Source organism: Geotrypetes seraphini, chromosome 8 (genome assembly GCF_902459505.1).
Source record: "Geotrypetes seraphini chromosome 8, aGeoSer1.1, whole genome shotgun sequence".
Taxonomy (NCBI): Eukaryota; Metazoa; Chordata; class Amphibia; order Gymnophiona; family Dermophiidae; genus Geotrypetes; species Geotrypetes seraphini.
The window spans coordinates 20,343,047-20,370,311 of record NC_047091.1 but is presented as its reverse complement, the minus strand read 5'-3'; the positions used below and the strand labels follow the sequence as shown (position 1 = coordinate 20,370,311).

Sequence of the window (27,265 nt, the reverse complement as noted above, 5' to 3'; positions counted from 1 at the left end):
AAGTTAAGAAGATCCAAACGGTAACAAAGCCTTGATTGTTTTGTTGCTCAAATTAGGATAACTACTGCATAAAAAATAAAAATAAAATTACTTGCTGTTAGTTTTCAAGGACCAATCATATGAAAGAATGATGCTTGCCTGGGCGGTTGTAGAGAGGGTGCAGAGACGAGCAACGAAACTAGTAAATGGTATGGAGAAACTGGAATACGAAGATCAACTTAAGAGACTGGATTTGTTCTCCCTTGAGAAAAGGAGACTGCGAGGGGATATGATCGAGACCTTCAAAATACTGAAAGAAATCGACAAAATAGAGCAGAAAAAACTACTTACATTGTCCAATTTGACACGGACAAGAGGACACAGAATGAAGCTAAGGGGGGACAAGTTCAGGACTAATATCAGGAAGTTCTGCTTCACTCAGAGAGTGGTTGACACCTGGAATGCTCTCCCAGAGGAGATTATTGTGGAATCGACCGTCCTAGGATTCAAAAGCAAACTAGACGCACATCTCCTTACGAGAGGCATAGAAGGATATGGATGAGTAAAAATTATGCCAGGTGTACACCTGGCAGGGCCTCCGCGTGTGCGGATCGCTGGACTAGATGGACCGAAGGTCTGATCCGGAGATGGCGCTTCTTATGTTCTTATGTTCAGACGCTCATAACATTGACAGACTCTTGAGTACGTGACGTACATGTCATCTATTCTAGTGTTTACTTATGAAGGGAATTTTTTTAAATAAAGTAAAATTCCGGAATCTCTCATGGCACACGTGGAATCTCTTCGGGGCACACAGTTTGAGAGACAGTACCATATTGGGACAGACTTATGTTCTTATGGGCTAGTCTTGCTTTTCTTGTAGGAAATGACCCATACTTTTTTAAAACCCTGCCAAGCTAATTGCTTTCACCACATTCTCTGGCAATGGATTTCAGAGTTTAATGACACATTGCGTGAAGAAATATTTTCTCCGATTTCTTTTAAATTTCCTACTTACTAGCTTCAGTGGAGTTATTTGTTTTTAAAATCATATTAGAAAAGCTAAATGCAAGGGAGCCATCGCCCCCTGCCTGATATCCCTGTGCAGTGAGGACACCAGTACTTTCCTCCCCCCCTTTACATAAAGAGATTGTTGGCTTCACTTTGTGTTTTCTTTTCTATCCCTAAGAATTGTACATCTCTCTTTCTTTCTTTCTTTTTTGTACCCTGTGGTCTGTACACAGCTTTGTTCTGCACGGCAGCCAAGGCAGTGTTGTAGTAAATCCTATATAAACATGAAATAGCTTCTAGATCAGCAGCTGACCTGGGTATTCAATTCCAGCACCCGGACGTGGCCCCAGCACTGAATATTTGGGTTCAGGCCAGCCCAAGGTGGTCAGTGGCTTTCAAGCAGTTGACCGCTGTTGGGGGTGGGGAGGGGAGTATTTCTTATGATGTGGGCGTTAGTGGCGTGTAAGTTTTGATTTCATTCAACTAGTTGGCGTCAACTATTTTCCATGCAAAATTTTCTACAATGTGATTTTCACTTGCACAACATTAATCTAATTGTTTAGAAATGAATAGTTACTGTAAATAGCATGCTATGTCATAATGCATACTGTCTGGATATTTTCAGTGCTATAATTGTCTTGTCATCTGTGTCAAGTGTGTGCTTGCTGTACATTGCCTTGGGTGAATTTCTTCAGCTAGGTAGTAAATTAGTCCTATGAAATAAATTGCATACATGGATGTATTTGAATGCTTTATAGCAGTGTCTCGCAAACTTTCTGGCCGACGGCACACTAAACCCAGTGCCCCAGCCAGAAGGCACCCGGAAGTGCGCGAACATCGATGCTATGATGTCACGTGCATGCATGACGTCATAGTGTCGATGAATGCGTGTGCGCGGAGGCCCATCTGGCCACGACTTGCTTCTGTGGAGGGAGAGGAGGGGAGTCATCTGCTCCGGCTGACTGCCTACAAGACGTGCCTCTCGCAATGACTCTCCTCCTCGACAGCGTGTCGCGGCACACCTGAAATCTCGGGAGGCACACGGTTTGTGATAGAATCGTGATCACTTTCTTACAGCTATGGAACATAAATATTCATCACGTTCTCCGTTCCAGTACTTGAAGGCTTGTCTCTCATTGGCTCTTTTTAAATGTTGCCATCACTACGCGGGGGTATCAATTTGCTTTTAGCTTATCTGACATGCTAAACATAATTCTCCTGAAGCTGTTCAGCCTGTGAGCAAAACAGCACCTGCAGGGCCTGGTGTTACACGCTGGACCCGGAGCTGGAACTAAACAGCGGCCCTAGTGAGTGTCAGGTGCCCTGAAGTTCTGCCTTAAGTTGCATCACTCAGTCTTGCCAAAACATAATTCAGCCCTGGGTAAACCCTCCCCCTATAGACCAGTGTTCTTCAACCACCAATCCATGGACCAGTGCCGGTCCACAGAAATTTCCTGCCGGTCCACAGGGACAGCATGTGCATCAGGCCCAAAACAGTGTTCTTCAACCGCCGGTCCACGGTGCGATAGATGCGGCGTTATCTTCGAGCCAGCTCCCTCTTCCTAACTGATTCAGTGCACAAAGCCATGGGCAGTGGCTCCTATGGGCATCCTGCGCCTGAACTGGAAGTCTCTCTGACGTTGCAACATGAGAGGGAAAGCTTACAGATGAGGCACGGGACGTGCAAGGTGCAATTAGTACTATTATGGGGGCGGGGGTCTGGGGTGGAGATTGTGTAGAGATGGGCGGGGTCTGGCCCACGACGTAGCCCAGTGTTCTTCAACCGCCGGTCCACGAACTGATGCCGGTCCACAGGTGTAAAAAGGTTGAAAAACACTGCTATAGACCACTACTTAATGACATTCGTAAAAGAAAAACGCCTTCAAATCTTCCTTTTAGGCTCAAGATTTAAAAGCAAATTTGTGCTGTGGGCATCTTGCTACATACTGGGGCACACTAGCCTAGTGCGAAAGTGACAGCTTCAGTAATTTCAGTGTCAGGGGTGCTTTTATGGACTAATTTGACCGGACCACTTAGGCAGGGAAGGATTAATTTGTCGAGGGCCCCTAGGCACACAAGTACACTGGCCAGCTGCCCCTCCCCCACCCCACCATGTGCCCAGGTGGAAATAGGAAGCCACATCAGAGGGAAGTTTTGGGCAAGCAGCACCACTTGCAAAATTATAGTTCCCGTTGCCTTTCTTACCTGCGTTGCTTGCTTGTCTTACTTTCCGTCAATGGGGGGGGGGGCTGCATTGCTGATCGGGAAGGGGGCCACATTGCTGATCGATGCTGGAGAGGCCCATCGCCGTTTGGAAAAAACAATGTTGATGCTCTCCTTCATCGGGCCCCCCTGACCATTTTGGGCCTTAGGCACGTGTCTACTTGGCTTATTGGTTAATCCTGCCCTGCACTTAGGCTGCTTTCAGACCTTCAGAAATTCTAAAGGATATTGAAGACAACTTTATTTATTTACCGCCTGGGATCTCGGTGGTTTCCATACAACACAATTACACATTTACATCATCCTGGAGCAATATCTCCATATTTCTTCACAAATAACAAAATACAACCTGGGAAATCCTACCTCGATATTAAATAAAGATATATATATTTTATATAAACAATCAAAAGAAATAAATATAATTTGTACAGCAGTAGTTCTAAAAACAAGCATCAACAAAAAGCTTAAGGGTCCTTAAGGCATGCTAGCCGATTTATTATAATAATAATAACTTTATTTTGTATACCGTCATATCCAGAGAGTTCCAGGCGGTTCACAGCAGTTAATAAGATTACACACGAAAATAACGTTGGAATTTACAATTTTTTGGAATGTACATGTCGTTGAAGTTAACAGGAATTTAACAAAATGAAGATATAAAATACCATCAGTAGGAATATACAAGGAATATACAAGGAATATACAAGGAATATACAAGGAGAATACAAGGAATATACAAGGAATATACAAGGAGAATACAAGGAATATACAAGGAATATACAAGGAGAATACAAGGAATATACAAGGAGAATACAAGGAATATACAAGGAATATACAAGGAGAATACAAGGAATATACAAGGAGAATACAAGGAATATACAAGGAATATACAAGGAGAATACAAGGAATATACAAGGAATATACAAGGAGAATACAAGGAATATACAAGGAATATACAAGGAGAATACAAGGAATATACAAGGAATATACAAGGAGAATACAAGGAATATACAAGGAATATACAAGGAATATACAAGGAGAATACAAGGAATATACAAGGAATATACAAGGAGAATACAAGGAATATACAAGGAATATACAAGGAGAATACAAGGAATATACAAGGAATATACAAGGAGAATACAAGGAATATACAAGGAGAATACAAGGAATATACAAGGAATATACAAGGAATATACAAGGAGAATACAAGGAATATACAAGGAATATACAAGGAGAATACAAGGAATATACAAGGAATATACAAGGAGAATACAAGGAATATACAAGGAATATACAAGGAGAATACAAGGAATATACAAGGAGAATACAAGGAATATACAAGGAATATACAAGGAGAATACAAGGAATATACAAGGAGAATACAAGGAATATACAAGGAGAATACAAGGAATATACAAGGAATATACAAGGAGAATACAAGGAATATACAAGGAGAATACAAGGAATATACAAGGAATATACAAGGAGAATACAAGGAATATACAAGGAGAATACAAGGAATATACAAGGAATATACAAGGAGAATACAAGGAATATACAAGGAGAATACAAGGAATATACAAGGAGAATACAAGGAATATACAAGGAATATACAAGGAGAATACAAGGAATATACAAGGAATATACAAGGAGAATACAAGGAATATACAAGGAGAATACAAGGAATATACAAGGAATATACAAGGAGAATACAAGGAATATACAAGGAGAATACAAGGAATATACAAGGAATATACAAGGAGAATACAAGGAATATACAAGGAATATACAAGGAGAATACAAGGAATATACAAGGAATATACAAGGAGAATACAAGGAATATACAAGGAGAATACAAGGAATATACAAGGAATATACAAGGAATATACAAGGAATATACAAGGAATATACAAGGAATATACAAGGAGAATACAAGGAATATACAAGGAATATACAAGGAATATACAAGGAGAATACAAGGAATATACAAGGAATATACAAGGAATATACAAGGAATATACAAGGAATATACAAGGAGAATACAAGGAATATACAAGGAATATACAAGGAATATACAAGGAATATACAAGGAATATACAAGGAGAATACAAGGAATATACAAGGAGAATACAAGGAATATACAAGGAATATACAAGGAATATACAAGGAATATACAAGGAATATACAAGGAATATACAAGGAGAATACAAGGAATATACAAGGAATATACAAGGAATATACAAGGAGAATACAAGGAATATACAAGGAATATACAAGGAATATACAAGGAGAATACAAGGAATATACAAGGAATATACAAGGAATATACAAGGAATATACAAGGAGAATACAAGGAATATACAAGGAATATACAAGGAATATACAAGGAATATACAAGGAGAATACAAGGAATATACAAGGAGAATACAAGGAATATACAAGGAATATACAAGGAATATACAAGGAATATACAAGGAATATACAAGGAGAATACAAGGAATATACAAGGAATATACAAGGAATATACAAGGAGAATACAAGGAATATACAAGGAATATACAAGGAATATACAAGGAGAATACAAGGAATATACAAGGAATATACAAGGAATATACAAGGAATATACAAGGAGAATACAAGGAATATACAAGGAATATACAAGGAATATACAAGGAATATACAAGGAATATACAAGGAGAATACAAGGAATATACAAGGAGAATACAAGGAATATACAAGGAATATACAAGGAATATACAAGGAATATACAAGGAATATACAAGGAATATACAAGGAGAATACAAGGAATATACAAGGAATATACAAGGAATATACAAGGAATATACAAGGAGAATACAAGGAATATACAAGGAATATACAAGGAATATACAAGGAGAATACAAGGAATATACAAGGAATATACAAGGAATATACAAGGAATATACAAGGAATATACAAGGAGAATACAAGGAATATACAAGGAATATACAAGGAATATACAAGGAATATACAAGGAATATACAAGGAGAATACAAGGAATATACAAGGAATATACAAGGAATATACAAGGAGAATACAAGGAATATACAAGGAATATACAAGGAATATACAAGGAGAATACAAGGAATATACAAGGAATATACAAGGAATATACAAGGAATATACAAGGAATATACAAGGAGAATACAAGGAATATACAAGGAGAATACAAGGAATATACAAGGAATATACAAGGAATATACAAGGAATATACAAGGAGAATACAAGGAATATACAAGGAATATACAAGGAATATACAAGGAGAATACAAGGAATATACAAGGAATATACAAGGAATATACAAGGAGAATACAAGGAATATACAAGGAATATACAAGGAATATACAAGGAATATACAAGGAGAATACAAGGAATATACAAGGAATATACAAGGAATATACAAGGAATATACAAGGAGAATACAAGGAATATACAAGGAGAATACAAGGAATATACAAGGAATATACAAGGAATATACAAGGAATATACAAGGAATATACAAGGAGAATACAAGGAATATACAAGGAATATACAAGGAATATACAAGGAATATACAAGGAATATACAAGGAGAATACAAGGAATATACAAGGAATATACAAGGAATATACAAGGAGAATACAAGGAATATACAAGGAATATACAAGGAATATACAAGGAATATACAAGGAATATACAAGGAGAATACAAGGAATATACAAGGAGAATACAAGGAATATACAAGGAATATACAAGGAATATACAAGGAATATACAAGGAGAATACAAGGAATATACAAGGAGAATACAAGGAATATACAAGGAATATACAAGGAATATACAAGGAATATACAAGGAATATACAAGGAGAATACAAGGAATATACAAGGAATATACAAGGAATATACAAGGAATATACAAGGAATATACAAGGAATATACAAGGAATATACAAGGAATATACAAGGAGAATACAAGGAATATACAAGGAATATACAAGGAATATACAAGGAATATACAAGGAATATACAAGGAGAATACAAGGAATATACAAGGAATATACAAGGAATATACAAGGAATATACAAGGAATATACAAGGAGAATACAAGGAATATACAAGGAATATACAAGGAATATACAAGGAATATACAAGGAGAATACAAGGAATATACAAGGAATATACAAGGAATATACAAGGAATATACAAGGAATATACAAGGAGAATACAAGGAATATACAAGGAATATACAAGGAATATACAAGGAATATACAAGGAATATACAAGGAATATACAAGGAGAATACAAGGAATATACAAGGAATATACAAGGAGAATACAAGGAATATACAAGGAATATACAAGGAGAATACAAGGAATATACAAGGAGAATACAAGGAATATACAAGGAATATACAAGGAGAATACAAGGAATATACAAGGAATATACAAGGAATATACAAGGAGAATACAAGGAATATACAAGGAATATACAAGGAGAATACAAGGAATATACAAGGAATATACAAGGAGAATACAAGGAATATACAAGGAATATACAAGGAATATACAAGGAGAATACAAGGAATATACAAGGAGAATACAAGGAATATACAAGGAGAATACAAGGAATATACAAGGAATATACAAGGAGAATACAAGGAATATACAAGGAGAATACAAGGAATATACAAGGAATATACAAGGAGAATACAAGGAATATACAAGGAATATACAAGGAGAATACAAGGAATATACAAGGAATATACAAGGAATATACAAGGAGAATACAAGGAATATACAAGGAATATACAAGGAGAATACAAGGAATATACAAGGAGAATACAAGGAATATACAAGGAATATACAAGGAGAATACAAGGAATATACAAGGAATATACAAGGAGAATACAAGGAATATACAAGGAATATACAAGGAGAATACAAGGAATATACAAGGAGAATACAAGGAATATACAAGGAATATACAAGGAGAATACAAGGAATATACAAGGAATATACAAGGAATATACAAGGAATATACAAGGAGAATACAAGGAATATACAAGGAATATACAAGGAGTATGATACAAGGAAAATACAAGGAATATGTTAATGCGCCCATTATATTCTATGGACACGCCTTAGTAAAAGAGGGGGTTAGTTTTTAGCAGTTTCCTAAAACTGTAATGATCGCTACATAAGCTCGTTCCAAAGAGACACACCCATCCGCAAGAGAAAACATTTTTAGTTTCCTCACATTCACAGCCGCTTTTGCTACTAATCTCATGCCCCACCCCTCTGATCGCAGGGCCCTATCAAACTTTTTAATGACCTAGATCTGCAATTATTGATTCATGAACCTACTCACCAAGCTAAACATATATTAGACATGATTCTAATTCCTTCTTCTGAATCAATATCCTACTCTACTCCGAATATTCTTTCAGTTCCTTGGTCCGATCACTGCTTAATCTCTTTAAATCTTCACTTCCCCAAACAAATGATATCAAACTATTCTTCAAAAACCAAAACCTTTACATACAGGGACTTTTCTCAATTAGAAAATTCAGACATCTCATCAAAATTTAGCCCTTCTACCATTATTCCATCATTTGAAACAATCGACGATCAACTTAATTACTGGAACTCAAATTTAGAATCCATACTAAATACTAAAATACCACTAATCACTAAAACTGTAATTAACAGAAAACCTAAAAATCCGTGGTATTCCAAAAAGCTATCTTTAATCAAGACTCAACTTCGTGCTGCAGAAAGGAAATGGCGTTCTTCAAAATCCTTCACCAACCTTCAAAAATTTAAAGACACTTCTCTCTACTATAAACATGAAATTACCCAGGCCAAAAAATCTTTCTATAATAACAAAATCCAAAAGGCAAAAAATACTTCCGTCCTTTTTAATATTTTAAAATCAGTTAACCCAGAAAAAAATAAAAACATGTCAAATCAAACATCAATACTAACAGCTCAAGAACTAGCTGACTACTTTTGCCAAAAAATATCAATAATAAGACAAACATTCTCGACCAACACATTAATCTCTCCGGTTTTCGAAAACTTATCTACAAATAACTCTATTCCGACAGCCAAATGCACAAACTTAAAAATTCCAACTATAAATGACATTGAAAGACACCTTAAATCAATCAACTTAAAAGGCTCTCCTACAGAAATTATTCCGCCATTCTATATAAAAAAATATTTCTATTATTTTGGTCCTTTTATTCTATCTCTCATTCAAAAATGTTTATCCTCTGCTACTGTTCCCTCTGCTTGGAAAATTTCTACTGTAATACCAATATTAAAAAACTTTAGGTCCAGTCAAGATGATTCATCTAATTACCGCCCCATCTCAAATCTTCCATTCCTAATGAAACTGACGGAAAAACTAGTTTTCGAACAACTATCTGATTTCATTGAATCCTCTAACGCGTTACATCCAAACCAAACAGGTTTTCGTAAATATCACAGCACCGAATATTCTATGATTGGTCTCGTTACAAACATTCACTACTTTCTTGACCATCACAAATCTGTAGCTCTCTTTTCTCTAGACCTATCCGCAGCCTTCGACACCATAGATCATGAAATTCTTCTCAATCGTCTGCAATCACTAGGGATAGAGGGCCAAGTCTTACAATGGCTAACTTCCTTTTTATCGGATCGTCTCTCTAGAGTTAAATTCAATGAATCCTGTTCTGAAATCTTCTCCTCATCTTTCGGAGTTCCACAAGGATCAATACTCTCTCCTCTCCTATTCAACATCTTCCTATCCCCACTTATCACCATGTCACAATCATTAGGATTTACAACCTTTTCTTACGCTGATGACATTCAGCTAATGTACCCTTTCAACCCAGAAAACATTGCAGAAATAAAAATAATCAATGATAAATTAGAAAAAATTAAAAACTGGCTAAAAAATAACAAACTGGCTTTAAACACTCAAAAAACAAAATCCATGCTTTTCACTTGGAAAAGAGACATATTCCAAAAAATACCATTCACACTTGACAATACTCCTATAGAATCGGTACCTAAGCTAAAAATCCTAGGTGTAATAATCGATGTAGATCTATCTTATCATGATTATATCAGTGTAATAGTCAAATCATGCTTTTACAGACTACGGCTTTTACGCTCAATCTCTACTTTCTTGGATACTAAATCTCTCAATATTTTAGTTCACTCTCTTATTATTTCCAAACTGGACTACTGCAATTCTCTTCTAATTAACATCACTCAAAAAGAAAATAGACGTCTCCAAATCATCCAAAATACAGCAATCAAATTAATTCATAACGCAAAGAAATTTGACCATGTTACCCCCTTACTAATTAAATCACACTGGCTTCCTATAACCCATCGAATTACGTTTAAAATTTTATTTCTGGTTTACAAAACATTAACCTTCAGTGAACCTCAATATATTGCAAAAATGATTGTCCCACACACAACTTCTCGTTCTCTAAGATCCTCTTCATCACAATTGCTCTCAGTCCCTTCGCTAAAAGTCATAGGCACAAGGCGAAATGATATATTTTCTGTAAAAGCCCCTACATTATGGAACTCCCTCCCAAATTTCATTAAAAACGAAACTGACCTTGTTGCGTTTAAGAAAATCTTAAAAACGTACTTATTTCAAGACGCGTTTGACATATGAAATATCACTTAAGTTCCAATATTCTTCCCATCTCATCCTAACCCATTATTACCCAATGTGCTTTCCCTTTGATGTCAATTTTTAACAAAGAACAACATTGTAACTTTTCCCCTTTCCTCCCACCCCCTCCTGTTCGTCTAAATTTGTCTGTCTTCTGAATGACTATTGTAAATTAAATGTATTACCACATTCTGATGGTTTTTAACACTGTACATCGCTTAGATATTGTTATAAGCGATTCATCAAATAAAGGTCAAACTTGAAACTTGAAACTTGAAACTTAAAAATAACCTCCCAGAGGAACTGGTGGAGGCGCTTTCTCGAAATTTAATTCATGTTAGTAATCCTGGAAATCTTTTTGATGAATGTGAATTATTTATTGTTCTACTGTTGTTTATGACTATGCATGTACAGTACTCCCCCGATATTCGCGGGGGTTCCGTTTCAGGAACCCCCCCCAATCTTGAAAAACCGCGAATATGGTTTTTCATGGGGGGGAGACGGAGAGGGCAGCGGGAGCGCCGGCGAGTGCAGGAAATCACTCGCTGTATGCTCCAACTGCCTCTTCCTGCAGGTCAAAGCAGCTCTTGATTGGATAAGACCCGACGTAGTGCAGGAAGAGGCGGTCGGAGCATAAGGCGAGTGATTTCCTGCACTCGCCGGCGCTCCGGCTGCTCTCTCCTGCCTCTCCCGCTGCCCTCTCCGATGGAGGTCCTTTAACGAAGGCGTTGTAGCCGACTTAGCACAAGCTAAATGCTAATGCATCCATAGAATATAATGAACGCATTAGCGTTTAGCGCACGCTAAATTGGCTAATGCACCTTAATAAAAGAGGGGGAATTTCAGCACAATACAATGTAATGTCTTCCCCCCCCCCCATTCACTGTGTAAAGTGTGAGTAGGCCACACCACTTCCTGCACCATTCCAGAGAGTGTGCGTGTGTGATCCTGCATCCCAGAGGAGGCTGCATGGATATACTAGAGGTGCAATTAGGGTTACCAGATTTTCTGTCTGGAAAATCCAGACCTCTAGACCCACTCCCATGCCCGCCCAGTCTCATCCATCCCCGCCCCGTCACGCCTAGGTTCTGCCTCGTCATGCCCCCGAAACCCGCCCCAGTCCCGCCCCCCGCTGCCTGTTCTCGTCGGGCAGCACATCCCGCATGAAGGAAAACTTTTCAAAGCCCGGACAAAGTGCTAGGTTTTGAAAAGACGTCCAGACCCCCAGACATGTCCGGGGAAATTCGGACGTCTGGTAACCCTAGGTGCAACGAGAGACTGCTCTGGGTTTGTAACCGGAGGAAAGTTTTCAGATGTGTGCAGTAGAGAGTTGCACGGGGACAGAAATCCCACCCATCCCCACCTGTCCCCGCCAGGATCCTCTCCGTCCCCGCCAGGATCCTCTCAGTCCCCTTCCGGATCCTCTCCGTTCCCACCCATCCCTGCCAGGATCCTCTCCATCCCCACTCGTCCCCGTCAGGATCCTCTCCGTTCCCACCCGTTCCTGCCAGGATCCTCTCCGTTCCCACCCGTTACCGCCAGGATCCTCTCCGTTCCCACCCGTTCCTGCCAGGATCCTCTCCATCCCCACCTGTCCCCGCAAGGAATTACCTCCATCCCACCCGTCCCCATAAAAAGCAGCAATTACTTCTGACAGGATCATCAATTCCACAGTTTCTTTTGTGTTTGTGCTGCTGTTTTCCTTGTGGAATCTCTTTGGTGGAACCCTTTTTTTGTTTTCTGTTCAGGTAATTAACTTATAAACCCCCTCTTTTACTAAGGCTTACGTGTCCATTATATTATATGGACGAACCCTGCTTCCAAAGCCTTCCATCCCCGAGGGAGTCCCATTGGCTAGAAGGGGGTCCCCGTGGGAGTCCCGTGGGCCAGAGGGGGGTCCCCGTGGGAGTCCCATGGGTTAGGGGGGGATTCCTGTGATCCTCGTTCCCATGCAGCCGAATCTCCCATCCCTTGTGCCTTTCCGCATTGAAGCTTTTCTTGCTGGGAGGATATGCCAACCTCCTGAGGTTTTGCTGTAGACTGAAAGGGAAATCCTAGCAATAGCCGAAGTGTGTTAATGCCATGACAACTTTCTGTATCCTTCCTCTTCTTTTTTTATCTCCCTCTCGCCACAGTGATCAGGTGCTGTTTAGCTGAACTCTTAGCACACAACTAAAACCCCTTTGTATCTTGTCCTCGGTACAGGAAATCCCAGCTTCTTTTATGGGTGACGGAGGTCAGAAATACCCACGATCCATCAGAAAGCCAAAGGGTAAGTGAAATAGCCCAGGGATGTAGGTCTGCTGTGGACAGTTTGTACTCAAGGATGGGAAATGCATACAGGAGTCCGAATTATATTTTCAGGTAGATGCTCTATTGTAGTCTGGAAGAGACCGAGAGGACATAAATGTGGGGTTTTTTTTCATTATGTAAGAGCTCACTGCTGGCAGAACATTTATTTAATGATCCAAATATGTAGTATATTTTTCACTCTCTTGATATTTAATTCAAAACACTTTGCAAATTGCCAATCAGAAATGGTTCTAGGCAGTTCCAATAAAACTTAAAGAATAATCATAAAAAAATTTAAAAGACCATAAAACTATCAATACTGACCATATAGACACATCTCGTACTTACAACAAGGTAAGATAGTGCAGAGGGCAAGCCATACTGAAGTTCTGATGTGCATAAGAGGCTTATAATGTAAATATGTTGCAGAGGCAATGAAGTGACTTGCCCAACATCCGAAGGAATGGCTGTAGGATTTGAACCCTGGCTTTCCTGGCTTTTGGCCTCCTGCTCTAACCGTTACAATACTCCAAAATACTAAATTGGTTATCACTGTTACTCAACATTTTATTTAAAAATTTATAAACCGCTTAAAAAATCTAAGCCATGTACAATCAATCAACATACAAAATGGAACTCCTCTCGTAGGAGGAAATGCTAAAGAGGTTAGGCCTCTTCTGCTTGGAAAAGAGACGGCTGAGGGGACCTCGTACGATTGACGTCTACAAAATCCTGAGTGGTGTAGAACGGGTACAACTGGGTCGATTTTTTTTACTGCATCAAGATGATTTACAAAGACTAGGGGACACTCTATGAAGTTATATGTTTAAATCCAATAGGAGGGAATATTTTTTCACTCAGGGAATAGTTAAGCTCTAGAATGCGTTTCCGGAGGTTGTGGTAAGAGCAGATAATGTAGCTGGTTTTAAGAAAGGTTTGGACAAGTTCCTGGAGGAAAGTCCATAGTCTGATGTTGAGACAAACATGGGACGGTAGCATGGAATGCTCCTACTATTTGGGGGTTTTGACAGGTACTTGTGACTTGGATTTGCCTCTACGAAGATGGGTTACTGGTCTGGATGGAGCAGTAAGGCTATTCTTATGTTCTTAATGAGGCACCACAGCACATTAAGAAATAACAACAAGCTAACTTCCTCACATAGAAGCTATATTCATATCTTTCTCACAAATGTATCAACAAACAATTGTGTCTTCAACAGTTTTCTAAAAATATCTTTAGCCTTACACAAACGCAATTGACCTGAATTATAAAGCCCTGAATGACGTATCAAGTATTGACTTTTTTCCCTTGAACGCCAACAAATTTCTCTGTAAGCAGAGTATTCCATATATTTGAACCTACTACTGCATATGCATGATGCAGTGAATGGACATCGAGCTGATCTTAATGCTCAAATTGGATGATACCATGTCAATGCAGTCGTAAAGGGCATGGATAGTCAACATAACAATCTTAAATCTAATATCCCACTCCAGTAATAACAAATGTAAGGAGCATAAGGCTCACACATTCCTCTCCCAGACACTAATCCGGTGGCCTTGTCCTGTACCATTTGCAATAGCTTCTCTAAGCAGTTGGGAAGACCTTGATAAATTGAATTACAGTAGTTTGTCAGAGCTAAAACTCAAGCTTAAGCCTTCAAAGAAGTTTCAAGATAGAAAAAAGATTTCCATATAACCTGCCACACCAGTGCTGGAAACTTAAGTCTTAATCAACTATTGCCTCTAAATAAGGGACTTCAGAATAAATTGGTAAAGAACAGTTTTCCACGTCTAATCCAGCTGCAACTGCAGGATCAGAACTTTGCCTGATTATTAACAGTTCAGCGTTTATTTCAAGGCTAACGCCATTGGTCTTAAACCAATTTAGCACAGAGGGGCCGATGCTCCAAACCAACGCTAGCACCTGATTTGCGCACATGTTACTGTGTGCCAAATGCTCAAAGGGCTGGAGCGCAGGTGTCAATGTGTGTGCTAAAGATGGCCACAAATTATATTAAATAGATGTTAATGAGATCAGTTATTCCCTCCCAATGCACAAACAAAGGTGCTGTAAAGCATCAGAAGTAAACATTGAGCTAGCAACAGTGGCGTGGATGGCAAACCAAGTGGGCTGATGGGAATAGCAAAGCGAGCTTTATTAGACAATGGTGTTGCGATAATCAAATGACTCGACTCTACAGGGATTCAAAGAGGGATTGGATGTATTCCTGAAGGATAAGGGGATTGAGGGATACAGATAGGGGTAGATAAAAGTATGGAAAGAGTATAGATAAAAACAAGGGGGCTATAGGGCTAAATCAAGATAACCTGACAGGTCATGGACCTGATGGGCTGCCGCAGGTGCGGACTGCTGGGCGCGATGGACCTTTGGTCTGACCCAGTGGAGGCAAATTCTAATGTTCTTATGTTCTTATGACTCAACCGGCTGCATCAGGAGTCAGACTAGACAAAACAAACTAATATGTCAAGCAGGAAAAACAAAACAGATTATAAAAATTATCAATAAGTAACAACATAAAACTTAAAATGATCAATAATAACATATGTAAATATCAACTGATTAAACATAGGGCTCCTTTTATGAAGGCGCGTTAGGGCCTTAATGCGTGGAATAGTGCACGCTAAAATGCCGCGTGCGCTAGCCGCTACCGCCTCCTCCTGAGCAGGCGGTAGTTTTTTGGCTAGCGTGCACTAATCCGGTACGTGCACTGAAAACGCTAGCGCACCTTCGTAATGAATAAAATAAATAATATAAAATAGAGAGGGACTATCCTATATAATAAAACCCTAGCCACGCATGCGCACTCTTACCTGCGTGCTTCTGTGATCAGTAGGTCTGTGGCGGCAGGAGTGCGCATGCGCGCATATATCGCTCGCTCTCTCCGTGGACGCCAGGACTGATCTGCAGTGTTGGACTCCCTGCTCTCCACCTCCTCAAGCAAAAATTAAAAGCTGTGGTGTCGGCTCCTCTCACGAGCCACACCAGCGTCAGAGAACGCTTCCAACGCTGGTGGGGATCGTGAGAGGAGCCGCGGAGGCACTTTTAAACTTATAAAAAAAACCTTCGGCCGCAGCAGGTCAGCCTGCGGGAAGGGAAAGGGGGGCCGACATAAAAAAGGACTCTAGCCACAGGAACGCAATAAGGGAAGGGAGGGGCATGGAGCAGACTAGACCACGGGAAGGGAAGGGGGAGGGGCCGAACGGAGCAGGCAAGATCGAAGCAGGACAGAATGCAGTAAAAGAAGGGGGAGGGGCCGAACGGAGCAGGCCAGATCGTGGTAAGAGAAGGGAAGGGAGGGTGGAGGAAAACGCTGCTATTGCTGCACAAGGACCTAGAGGGGAAGGGAAATACCGCTGCTGCTTCAGCACAGGAAAGTGGAGGGGGGAGGAGGGAAATGCTGTTGCTGCTGCACATGGAAGTGGGGTGGAAATGCTGCTGCATAGGGAAAAGGAGGGAAAGAATGACAGACAGACAGCGGGAGAGAGGGAGACAGAAAGAAAGGAAGAAAGACACAGGGGCAGGGAGAGGGACAGAAAGACAGACAGATATATATTCTAGCACCCGTTAATGTAACAGGCTTAATGACTAGTATGCTGTATTTGGATGCTTAACAAAATATCTCGAAAGATAAGACCAACATTAGTAAGGGGAGTGTGTGGCACAGTGGTTAGAGCTAGAGCCTCAGCACTCTGAGGTTGTGGGTTCAAATCCCACGCTGCTCCCTATGACCCTGGGCAAGTCACTTAATCCCCCCAATGCCCCAGGTACATTACATAGAGTGTGAAAAGTTTTAGCCTCTGGTAACCAGAGCTGGCATTGTGACATCATAATGCCTCATTCAACCAATAAGAGCCAACCTCATCAGTGATGTCACAATGGCTTCATTGTCCTAGACTTGGCTCCCTTTTACTACATTTTGATTTCTAGAGTGGTTCAGTGGTTAGAGCTACAGTCTCAGCACCCTGAGGTTGTGGGTTCAAACCCACGTTGCTCCTTATGACCCTGGGCAAGTCACTTAATCCCTCCATTGCCCTAGGTATATTAGATAGATTGTGAGCCCACCGGGACAGACAGGGAAAATTGCTTGAGTACCTGAATAAACTCATGTAAACCGTTCTGAGCTCCCCTGAGAGAACAGCATAGAAAATTGAATACATAAATAGTGTGAAAGGTTTATGTCTCTGTTAACCAGAGCTGGTATTGTGACATCATAATGCCTCATTCCACCAATAAGAGCCAACTTCATCAGTGATGTCACAATGGCTCGATTGTCCTATACTGGCTCACTTTTGCTACATTTTGATTTCTAGAGTGGCACAGTGGTTAAAGCTGTAGCCTCGGCACCCTGAGGTTGTGGGTTCAAATCCACACTGCTCCTGGGCAAGTCACTTAATCCCCTATTGCCCCAGGTACATTAGATAGATTGTGAGCCCACCAGGACAGACAGGGAAAAATGCTTGAGTACCTGAATGTAAACCACTTAGGCTGTAAGTGATATATAAATATTTAAATAAAATGCAGCAAATTACCAATGGTTCATCCATCATATATTTCATACAGCGCTGACATGTGCTTGCACTTCCAGGTTTGTTTGGGCGTGAGCACAAGAGCCACACTTACCGCAAAACCTTTCTGCACATAAATATATGATATACTTTATATAGGTATGTACAAGTAGATATGAGGATTGATTACGGTTTAAGAGGGCTGTATTGAGGGCCAGCTCAGAAAACACTAACTCTGTATTGTAACACCTTTACCGAAGCTCTGAATTGACTCCCTCAGTCATTAGCAGCAGTATGGAAGCATTCAATAAACAATAGGGCAGCCATGGTCCTCCCCTTACTTTTGGTTTGTTAGTGCAAATTAACTGCATTGCCTCTCTCTCTCTTTTTTTTTTTTTTTTCTCTTTACGGTTCTTTTGCGTTTTATACGTTTGTGCTCGGCTTCGAGCATTGGCCTCAGAAGTCTTCCATATGTTTTAATTATGCTTGACACTCCCATGATTTGGTAGAAAACTACACTTCTCCCTCCATATTCACGGTTTCAGCATTCGCGGTTTCAATTATTCACGGTTTTTCAAGTGTTTACAGAGAAAATCGCTGATTCCCAGCACTTTCTTCACCGTGGTTTGCCTCTCCTTCAGGAACAGGCCAGGTTTCACCGTATTCACGATGGTTTTTAATAGCGAATAACATATCAAAAAGTTATTCGCGTTTTTTCTGTATTTGCAGTTCTGTTAATCCCCCATCACAGCGAATACGGAGGGAGAAATGTATATCATTTCAGAATAAAATGAACCTGCCATAGTGTTCTCGAACAATCACATGCAAGGTGTGGGCAAAGATCAAATGAATGAGAAACAGGCAGACTCCCGTGGATAGCGCATACAGCAAAGCATCAGATCAGAGCCACCTTAGGACATGAGAATCGGTGACAAAATCCTGAAGTCTGGATATCAAAATCAAATGTAAAACCATTGAAAGCTGCAGAAACATCAAGAAAAGCTACAATACGTGTTATTTCAAAGCATACAGTAAATATAAAGTGTTAAACATTAAACACTCCTACCATTTGCTGATACCAGCTGCCAGAACACATCTCAGGCTTCTTGCTCCATTTCCTCTGTGCAGTAACAGACTAATGCAGAAACAGGTAAACTGCACAGACTTTAGCAAGACGTTACCCATAAATAGCCCAAAGGTCTCATTCTTACCCATAGCCAGCTGTTTTGTTGCAAGGAGAAACTACTTCACAGCACTACTTGTTCTAAGGAAAACACCAGCTTATACCGTATTTAACTTTCATCCCCTGTGCAGATGCTTAGAAACTAATTTCACATAGCATGCGTTATGTCAAAACCTTGCAAAAAAAAACAAAAACCCAACAAAAACAACAACCCAAGAGGAACTAACAGAATGTTCCAAAGGTTGCTTAAGTGCAGCCACTGTTAAGAAAGATTCTTCAGCCTTCGGGTACCAAGACCCAGTGACCATTACCCACTGAAGATGCCACACCACTGGACACAATTGGAGGTAGAAGAGAATCATACTTCCCTCAATCCACATCTAACCGCTTGTTTTTTTTTAAATATCCCTAATGCATCTTTTTTCCAGCAACATTTTGCAGTTTTGGTTCAGGCCATTATTTAATCTCAGTTGGTCTAAGGCAACTCGCTTTATGCTTGTTTAAATAAATGTAATCTGAAGAGGTTACAATTTATCCAGAATACGGCGGCTAAATCGATATACGGGAAACATAAATATGACCATGTGACACCTTTACTGAGATCCCTTCACTGGCTTCCTGTCTACTGGAGGATCCAATTTAAGTGTGCAACTGTAATTTTCAAAATCCTATATGGTATTTTTTTCTCCTTTGGTTCCTCATTTAATTCACAAGAAATCTCTAATTCTAGGAGCTCTCAGAAATATAAACTTGCTTTCCCACTGTTAAAGAAATAAAAACTATGACCAATTTCTGTCGATCATTTTCTTTTTTATTCGTAAAAGTTTGGAATGACCTTCCTTCTATAATTAGAGTTCTCTCATCTACCCACTTTTCGTAAAGCATTGAAGACACATTTGTTTCCGAAATTTCCTAATGATTCTTCTTTTTCAAACAATCAGCCATAAAAGATAAAAAATTTTGGCCTACAAGATATAGTTTCTGTTCTAATCTCTCGTATAATTTATTAATATCTTGTTAACCGAGTTGAGCCCTTGGTATATAAAATGAAACATTAGATTAGATTTGCATATACTGGCTCTCCAAGATCTTCACACCTATTTCATGCCTAGTCATAGGAATGTCCTGAAAATTAGACCTGTTGGAGTGCCTCCCAGACATGGCCAAGAACTGCCATTTTGGAGGGAAAGTGACTATTCTGCTTTAGGCAGAGGGCCCATCTGCCTCCGTACATCACCTGGAACTCCTGGAGAGATCTCTCGGTGTGGCGAGACTCCTATCGGCTGCCCTGCAGAGGCTGGTTCTAAGCGGCAACATGCAGGGACTCCGGGAGATATTTCTCTACCGGGCCAAGTGCAGGCGGGGGGATTAGCTGAGCCAGGGCATCCTGGAGGCTCCTTGCCACTGTAGCTTGTGGATCCCCCGCTGCTGCATTCTGATGAGGATGGCTGCTGGAGGAAGATTCTCGGGCCTCACTTCTCTTCATGCCCTGCGGAGGCTGGCTGTAAGCAGCAACATGCAGGAACTCCTGGAGAGATCTCTCGGTCTGGTGAGACTCCTATCGGCTTCCTGCAGGGGCTGGCGGCTAGCGACAGCATGCAGGACCTCCGGGAGAGATTTCTCGACCGGGCAAGTTGCAGTCGGGGGGGTTGACTGAGCCAGGATGTCCTGGAGGCTCCTCACCGGATTCGTCTGTGGATCCCCCGCTGCTACGCTCCGATGAGGATGGCTGCTGGAGGAAGATTCTCGGGCCTCACTTCTCTTCATGAAGTCTCTCAGTGCCCTCTTCCTTAGCTTGCGTGCACGTTGTGACATGTGCGCACAATGCAAGCCACACGGAAACCTCGAGCGCCTGATCCAATCAGTGGGCGCACAATTCATGAGGATCCAGTGTGTTCATCCTCCTCCTGCATCCCAGTTGTTTCTTTAGATGATTCAGGCATCTTCAAGTTGATGAGTAGAAAAGTTGTAATGGAGAGCTGTAGAAAAATCCGACCGATGGGAACGGGCGGAAACTAAAGACTGGGGATTAGGGGGAAGCAGGGGGAAATGGGTAGGGCTCGGGCATGCCCAGTGGGGCCCGGGCACTGCACGTGCTCAGAGAAAAAAAAAAAAAAAAAAAATCTCTCTGAGCTATTGGAGAGCTTATCCGCAAATTGGGAGGTGTTGGGACAACACCCATATGTGGCTGACTCATCCTGCTTGTCCTAGGAGAATCATTGATTCAGTTCCACAGCGAGTAGATGACAGATGTCCCCCTGGTACCACGCAGTTGGACTGGGATGTCATACTTTTCATTGACTGGTCTGTTTATCTTCAGTTCCTCAGTGTGATTCATTTGGAGTATTTTTCTACAACTCTCTTCTGCACAGGGCTAGATGAAATCAGATTTATGTTTATAACAAATAGGAGAAAATATTTTTCACCCAGTGCATAGTTAGATTGGTAACGGTGATCATAAGATGATCAGGTTTGATATAAACCCTGGAATAAGTTCACATAGGAAATCTAACTTCAAAAAAGGAGATTATAATAACCTGAGGAGAATGGTAAAAAACGAAACTTAGAGGAGTAGCTGCAAAGGTCAAAAATATTTGTCAGGTGTGGATGTTTTTCAAAAATACTATCCTGGAAGCCCAGACTAAGGGCTCCTTTTACCAAGGTGCGGTAGGGGTTTAATGCGCCGAATACCGTGCATTAAACCCGCCTGCCGTGCTAGCCACTAACGCCTCCATTGACGAGGCGTTAGTTTTTTGGCTTGCCGCAGGAGTTAGCACGTGATGAAATGTCTGACGCGCTAACCCCCGTAGCGCGCCTTGATAAAAGGAGCCCTAAATGTATTTCATGTATTAAAAAAGGAGAAAGGAAGACCAAATGGCAGCAAGCATGGTTAGAGCTAAAAGAGAATTCTTCAGAAAGTGGAAGAAGGATCGGACTGAAAATAATTGTAAACAGCACAAGGAATGTCAAGCCAAATGCATGGCCCTAATAAGGAAATCAAAGAGAGACCTTGAATAGAAGATTGCGCTAGAAGCAAAAACATACAGTAAAAACTTTGTTAGGTATGTTAAAAGCAAGAAGCCAGGAAGAGAATCAGCTGGACTGTTAGATGACCGAGGGATAAAAGGGGATCTCGGGGAAGACAAGGCCATAGTGGAGAGATTAAATTAATTCTTTGCCTCGGTCTTCACTGAGGAAGATGTGGGAGAGTTACCGTGCCAGAAATGGTATTCAATTCTGATGAAATGGAGAAACTCAAACAAATCTCTGTAACGCTGGAAGATCTAATGAATCAATTTGACACATTGATTAGCAACAAATCACCTAGGCCAGATGGCATACATCCCAGAGTGCTGATAGAGTTGAAAAATGAGCTTGCAGAGCTATTGTTAGTAATATGTAATACCTCTTTAATTTTCACAGCCCGAACAGTATCACAAACTTGCTGCCCGCATCAGTGTCTGCTATCTCTGACATCACTGAATTTCACGGGGTAACAACGTCCCTTATTCTTGTATCTAGAAACACACAACTTGTCAGGGTCAGGCTTGAGAGGATGAAAAGACCGCAAAACTGCTTCTTCTCAGGAGAAAAAAACTACTTTTGTTCCAAAAAGAAGTGCCACCAATTAATTTGACTGTAAAGCACTTACAAATCCAGAAAAATGAAATTCAGCATGCAAACAATAGCCTAAAGATCCATACATTTAATTCTGAGATCTTTATTTATTTATTGGGATTTATTAAACTGTCTTTATGGAGAGGTTCACCCAAGGCCGTGTACAGCAAGTTCAGTTGAACATAAAACTTACAATTTTGTTAACAGCATAACAATAGGAAAATGGTCCAACATAAATGCAATAAATGATGTAAACATGAAATCAGCAAATTGGAATGTAATAACTGAATTTGATCTTTTGCTGGAAATTTGGTAGGAACTGGTAAGGTGATGCACATTGGGAAGAATAACCCAAGTCAGTTACCGGATGCTAAGGTCCACCTTGGGGGTTAGTGCCCAAGAAAAGGATCTGGGTATCATTGTAGATAATACGATGAAACCTTCCGCCCAATGTGTGGCGGCAGCCAAAAAAGCAAATAGGATGCTAGGAATTATTTAAAAAGGGATGGTTAAGAAGACTAAGAATGTCATAATGCCCCTCTATCGCTCCATGGTGTGACCTCATCTGGAGTATTGCATACAATTCTGGTCTCTTTATCTCAAGAAAGATATAGTGGCGCTAGAAAAGGTTCAAAGAAGAGCGACCAAGATGGTAAAGGGGATGGAGCTCTTCTCGTATGAGGAAAGACTGGAGAGGTTAGGGCTCTTCAGCTTGGAAAAGAGACGGCTGAGGGGAGATAGGATTGAAGTCTACAAAATCCTGAGTGGAGTGGAACGGGTACAAGTGGATCGATTTTTCACTCCATCAGAAATTACAATGACTAGGGGACACTCGATGAAGTTACAGGGAAATACTTTGTAAAACCAATTGGAGGAAATTTTTTTTCAGTCAGAGAATAGTTAAGCACTGGAACACATTGCCAGAGGATGTGGTAAGAGCGGATAGCATATCTGGTTTTAAGAAAAGTTTGGACAAGTTTATGGAGGAAAAGTCCATTGTCTGTTATTGAGAAAGACACGGGGAAAACCACTAGCTTGCCCTGGATCGGTAGCATGGAATGTTGCTACTCTTTGCAGTTCCGGAATATTGTTATTCTTTGAGATTCTGGAATGTTGCTACTCCTTGGGTTTTGGCCAGGTACTAGTGACCTGGATTGGCTACCGTGAGAATGGGCTACTGGGCTCGATGGACCATTGGTCCGACCCAATATGGCTAGTCTTATGTTCTTATAGTAGTAAGGGAGATCTGGCAGCTGTTCCCAGCAGAGAAGGTGAAGCGCTGGGTACAGTGGAAGGAGGGGGCTCAGGACCACAAGAGGACATCCGCTCAAACTCAGGGGAGGGAAGTTTCGTGGAGACGCCAGGAAGTACTTCTTCACGGAGAGAGTGATCGAGCATTGGAACAAGCTTCCAGTGCAGTTGGTCGAGGCACGCAGCATCCCAGACTTCAAGAACAAATGGGATACCTATGTGGGATCCCTACGAGGGTCATGCCAAGGGATAGGGTCACTAGAGTATGGACTTGAATGAGCGGGTCAGTAGAGTGACAGTATAATTACAATTATACTTAGGGGGGTCAGTAGACTTAAGAGGGTGGGTCAATAGTGTGGGCAGACTTGATGGGCTGTAGCCCTTATCTGCCGTCATCTTTCTATGTTTCTATGTTATAGCAGAGTGCAGGAAGCAGGAACACAGGCACTGAAAAGCAAAGAATTCTGGGCAGCATGCCAGGCTAAACCGTTTGGAAAGGTCTCTGATACGGTCTGCGTGGGTGTGCCACCTAAACATTGCAGGGCTGAACGAGAACGCTCTGAACCTAGTGCCAGGAAGTGTGCAAATGCAAAGCGTAGGAAACCTTCTTTTATTAGAGAAGCCACCCTCAGCGCTAGCTCCTGGCAACTGGGCCAACTTGAAACAGTCCCATTTCACAAGACTAGGCGTATGGATCAGGCCACGCAACTTAAATTCCAACAGCGTTACTGGACTCAAGAACTTTGGCTGGTCCATCTAGAATTGCAGCATTCACGACCACGGTCTTAGGCTTGGGGGGGGGGGGGGCATCATTTGAAAAATGTCCGAGGGTGGGGTTTATGATTGGACACGTACTCCTCCTCCTCGCAAGACTCCACGCGCGTACCGTTCCCACTGCGAAGCTCAAAACACTGTTGTGGTTGTTATCAGAACCCAAACAGAGCCTTTCCCTACGGATTCAGAGCTCTCATTCGAGTCCGGCTCTTGCTGAGGAAGCCTGAGCCATTGTTAGACATGGTGAGGCCCAGAGCAGAAATTGGTAGGGGTTGTAGGGGCGAAACTCAGCCATTCCAGATCCATATGTTAAAGGTATAAGCATAAAATTCATCATTCTGGCCCACTTCCTTTCCTCTGCGACTATTTCTTTTTTCTATAGTGCTACCGGATGCACACAGCGCTGTACATTAACCATGAAAGAGATGGTCCCTGCTCAAAAGAGCTTACAATCTAATTATGACAGACATATAGGACAAATGGGAGATCTATATATGTTTGGGTATGGAATTACAGAGGGAACGATGAGGTAGAGAGGGTAAAAGACTACAGAGGGAATGGCAAGCAGATTCGCCGATTAACTTTGGTGAATCAATTCGAATCGATTCTTTTTCCCCACGAATTGGACTCACCGATTCAGTGACCAACCCTCCTCCCCGGTGAGGCCTGACATACCTCCAGGGCCTGCTAAAGCAGCAGCGGCGATGACTGGTGGGTAGTTGCAGCACGCTGAGCAGGCTACTCGCGGCCTACCCCGCTGGGGCATTCCCTCTGCCTTGTCACTGATGATGTGGCAGAGGGAAGCCCTGACATACAGGCCTTGAATAGCTTGTTCAGAGCACTGCTCTGCCTGCCAGTCATCGCCGCTGCTGCTGCTGTAGGAGGCCCAATGGTTTGTCAGATCTCACAGTGCGGGGGTCAGTCGGGAAGTGCCACATAGGGGGTTGAGAGACATAGAAAACTGCTACACAGGGGGTTAAGAAGGAGGGATGGTAAGATGTTGCATAGGGGGAGAGAGAGAATTGTTGGTCATGGGATGGAGGAGAGGAAGGGAGAGGCAAAAAAAAAGTAAAAAGGGGTGTGAGGGAGAAATTGTGCATATGGTGGAGGGGAGGGAGACATACATGGAGATGAGACATAGGGTGGAAATAGGGGGCAGGGAGAGATGGTGCATTGGGAGAGAGAAAGAAATGTTGCATATGATAATGGAGGGAGGAAGGGAGAGGCGCTGCATGGAGGGGAATATAGAGGTTTCACCCAGAGCAGAAGGCAAAGGGAGAGAGAAAAGAGAGATGGTAGACAGTGGGGAAGAAATGTTGGATATGGCAGTGGAAGGGAAGGTTCAGAGATGGATGGTGAGCACAGAAAAAGAAGAAAACATCAAATGGACAGGAGACCCTGGTGAGTGAGTTAACAGAAGACAAACAGAAACCAGAGCCTGAGACCAACATGATTTGAATAATAAATTGACCAGACCACAAAAGGTAGAAAAAATAATTTTTTCGATTTTGTGATTACAATATGTCAGAACTGGTATTAGACAAGTGTGAGGAAAAGTCTTTTTTGTTTATTTTGTTTACACCACAGCACAGGCGTGGGGTTGGAGAGGACAAAGGGGTGTGGGGTGGGTGAAGAGGCTACGTAATAAACGCATTAGGGCATTTGAAAAAAATGCCTGATTGGGCAGGAAAAGCAAATTGAATTGAAAAATCGATTGAGTAGGCTGAATCGAATCAAACAATTGCTGAAAAGCCTGCCTTACAGTGGCACTTACAGCATTTGTTGACCGCCTTCATTTAATATCATTGATGATTTGGTATTCCACTCTTAAGTACTGTTTTCTCTTCCCATTTTCAGTTCAGACAGTAAAAAAACAGCAGCGATGGTGTAAGGCAAAATTTTCCTACAGCCCAGAGAAGCCAGATGAACTGGAGCTGATTGCTGGAGATATCGTTGAAGTGCTTCATGAGGTAAAGGAAGGCATGAGCGACCAGTGAAATCTGAACATGCATTCAAAAGGATGGAGTTTTCCTGCTTTAAAATGGGGGAGGGGGAGAGGGTCGATAGGATGGTGGCCCAGACAAGTCATAAGAACATAAGAATAACCTTATTGGGTCAAACCAATGGTCCATCAAGCCTAATAGCCAGTTCTTACGATGGACAATACAGGTCACTAGCACCTGGCCAAAACTCAAGGAGTTCAAACTACATACACGGATCAGTTTATAGATTATCCAACCCACATTTAAATATGTACAAACTAGCCAAATGGGGGTCTAAAGGATAACTTATAATGCCTTTAGTCAACAATTTTTCTTTTGCACCTAAAAGTGCTTTAAATTATAAATAGTTTAATTTATTAGCCCAATTATTTTGAACATATAAACAGTAACCCAAATTAAAGATAGAACTGATCCCCAGAATCTATAATGAGGTTGAAGTATCAGAAATATGCATAATTCTCAGTAAAGAGACCTCTTATAACTTAGATGTTATTTCAAGTCCTCATTCTGAATGCATGTAACATAGAAACATAGAAGATGACGGCAGATAAGGGCCATAGCCCATCAGGTCTGCCCACTCTACTGACCCATCCCCAAGTCTACTATCCTAGGGATCCCACTCCTGGTGACAGGTTCCCTTGGCTTAACCCTCTAAGGGATCCCACTGGGCATTCCATTTGCTCTTAAATTCTTGCACG

At 41.2% G+C, this 27,265-nt stretch overlaps 1 protein-coding gene across 2 annotated transcripts in view; it reads left to right on the top strand.

Annotated features, from left to right (window-relative positions):
* SH3D21 (SH3 domain containing 21) overlaps positions 1-27,265 on the top strand; it is an 89,893-nt gene that overhangs the window by 13,985 nt on the left and 48,643 nt on the right. For both annotated transcript variants that reach the window (XM_033955882.1, XM_033955883.1), the window contains exons 3-4: positions 13,122-13,188; positions 26,422-26,534. In XM_033955882.1, the coding sequence (XP_033811773.1) occupies positions 13,122-13,188; positions 26,422-26,534 (180 nt within the window). The remainder of the gene's footprint in view (positions 1-13,121; positions 13,189-26,421; positions 26,535-27,265) is intronic.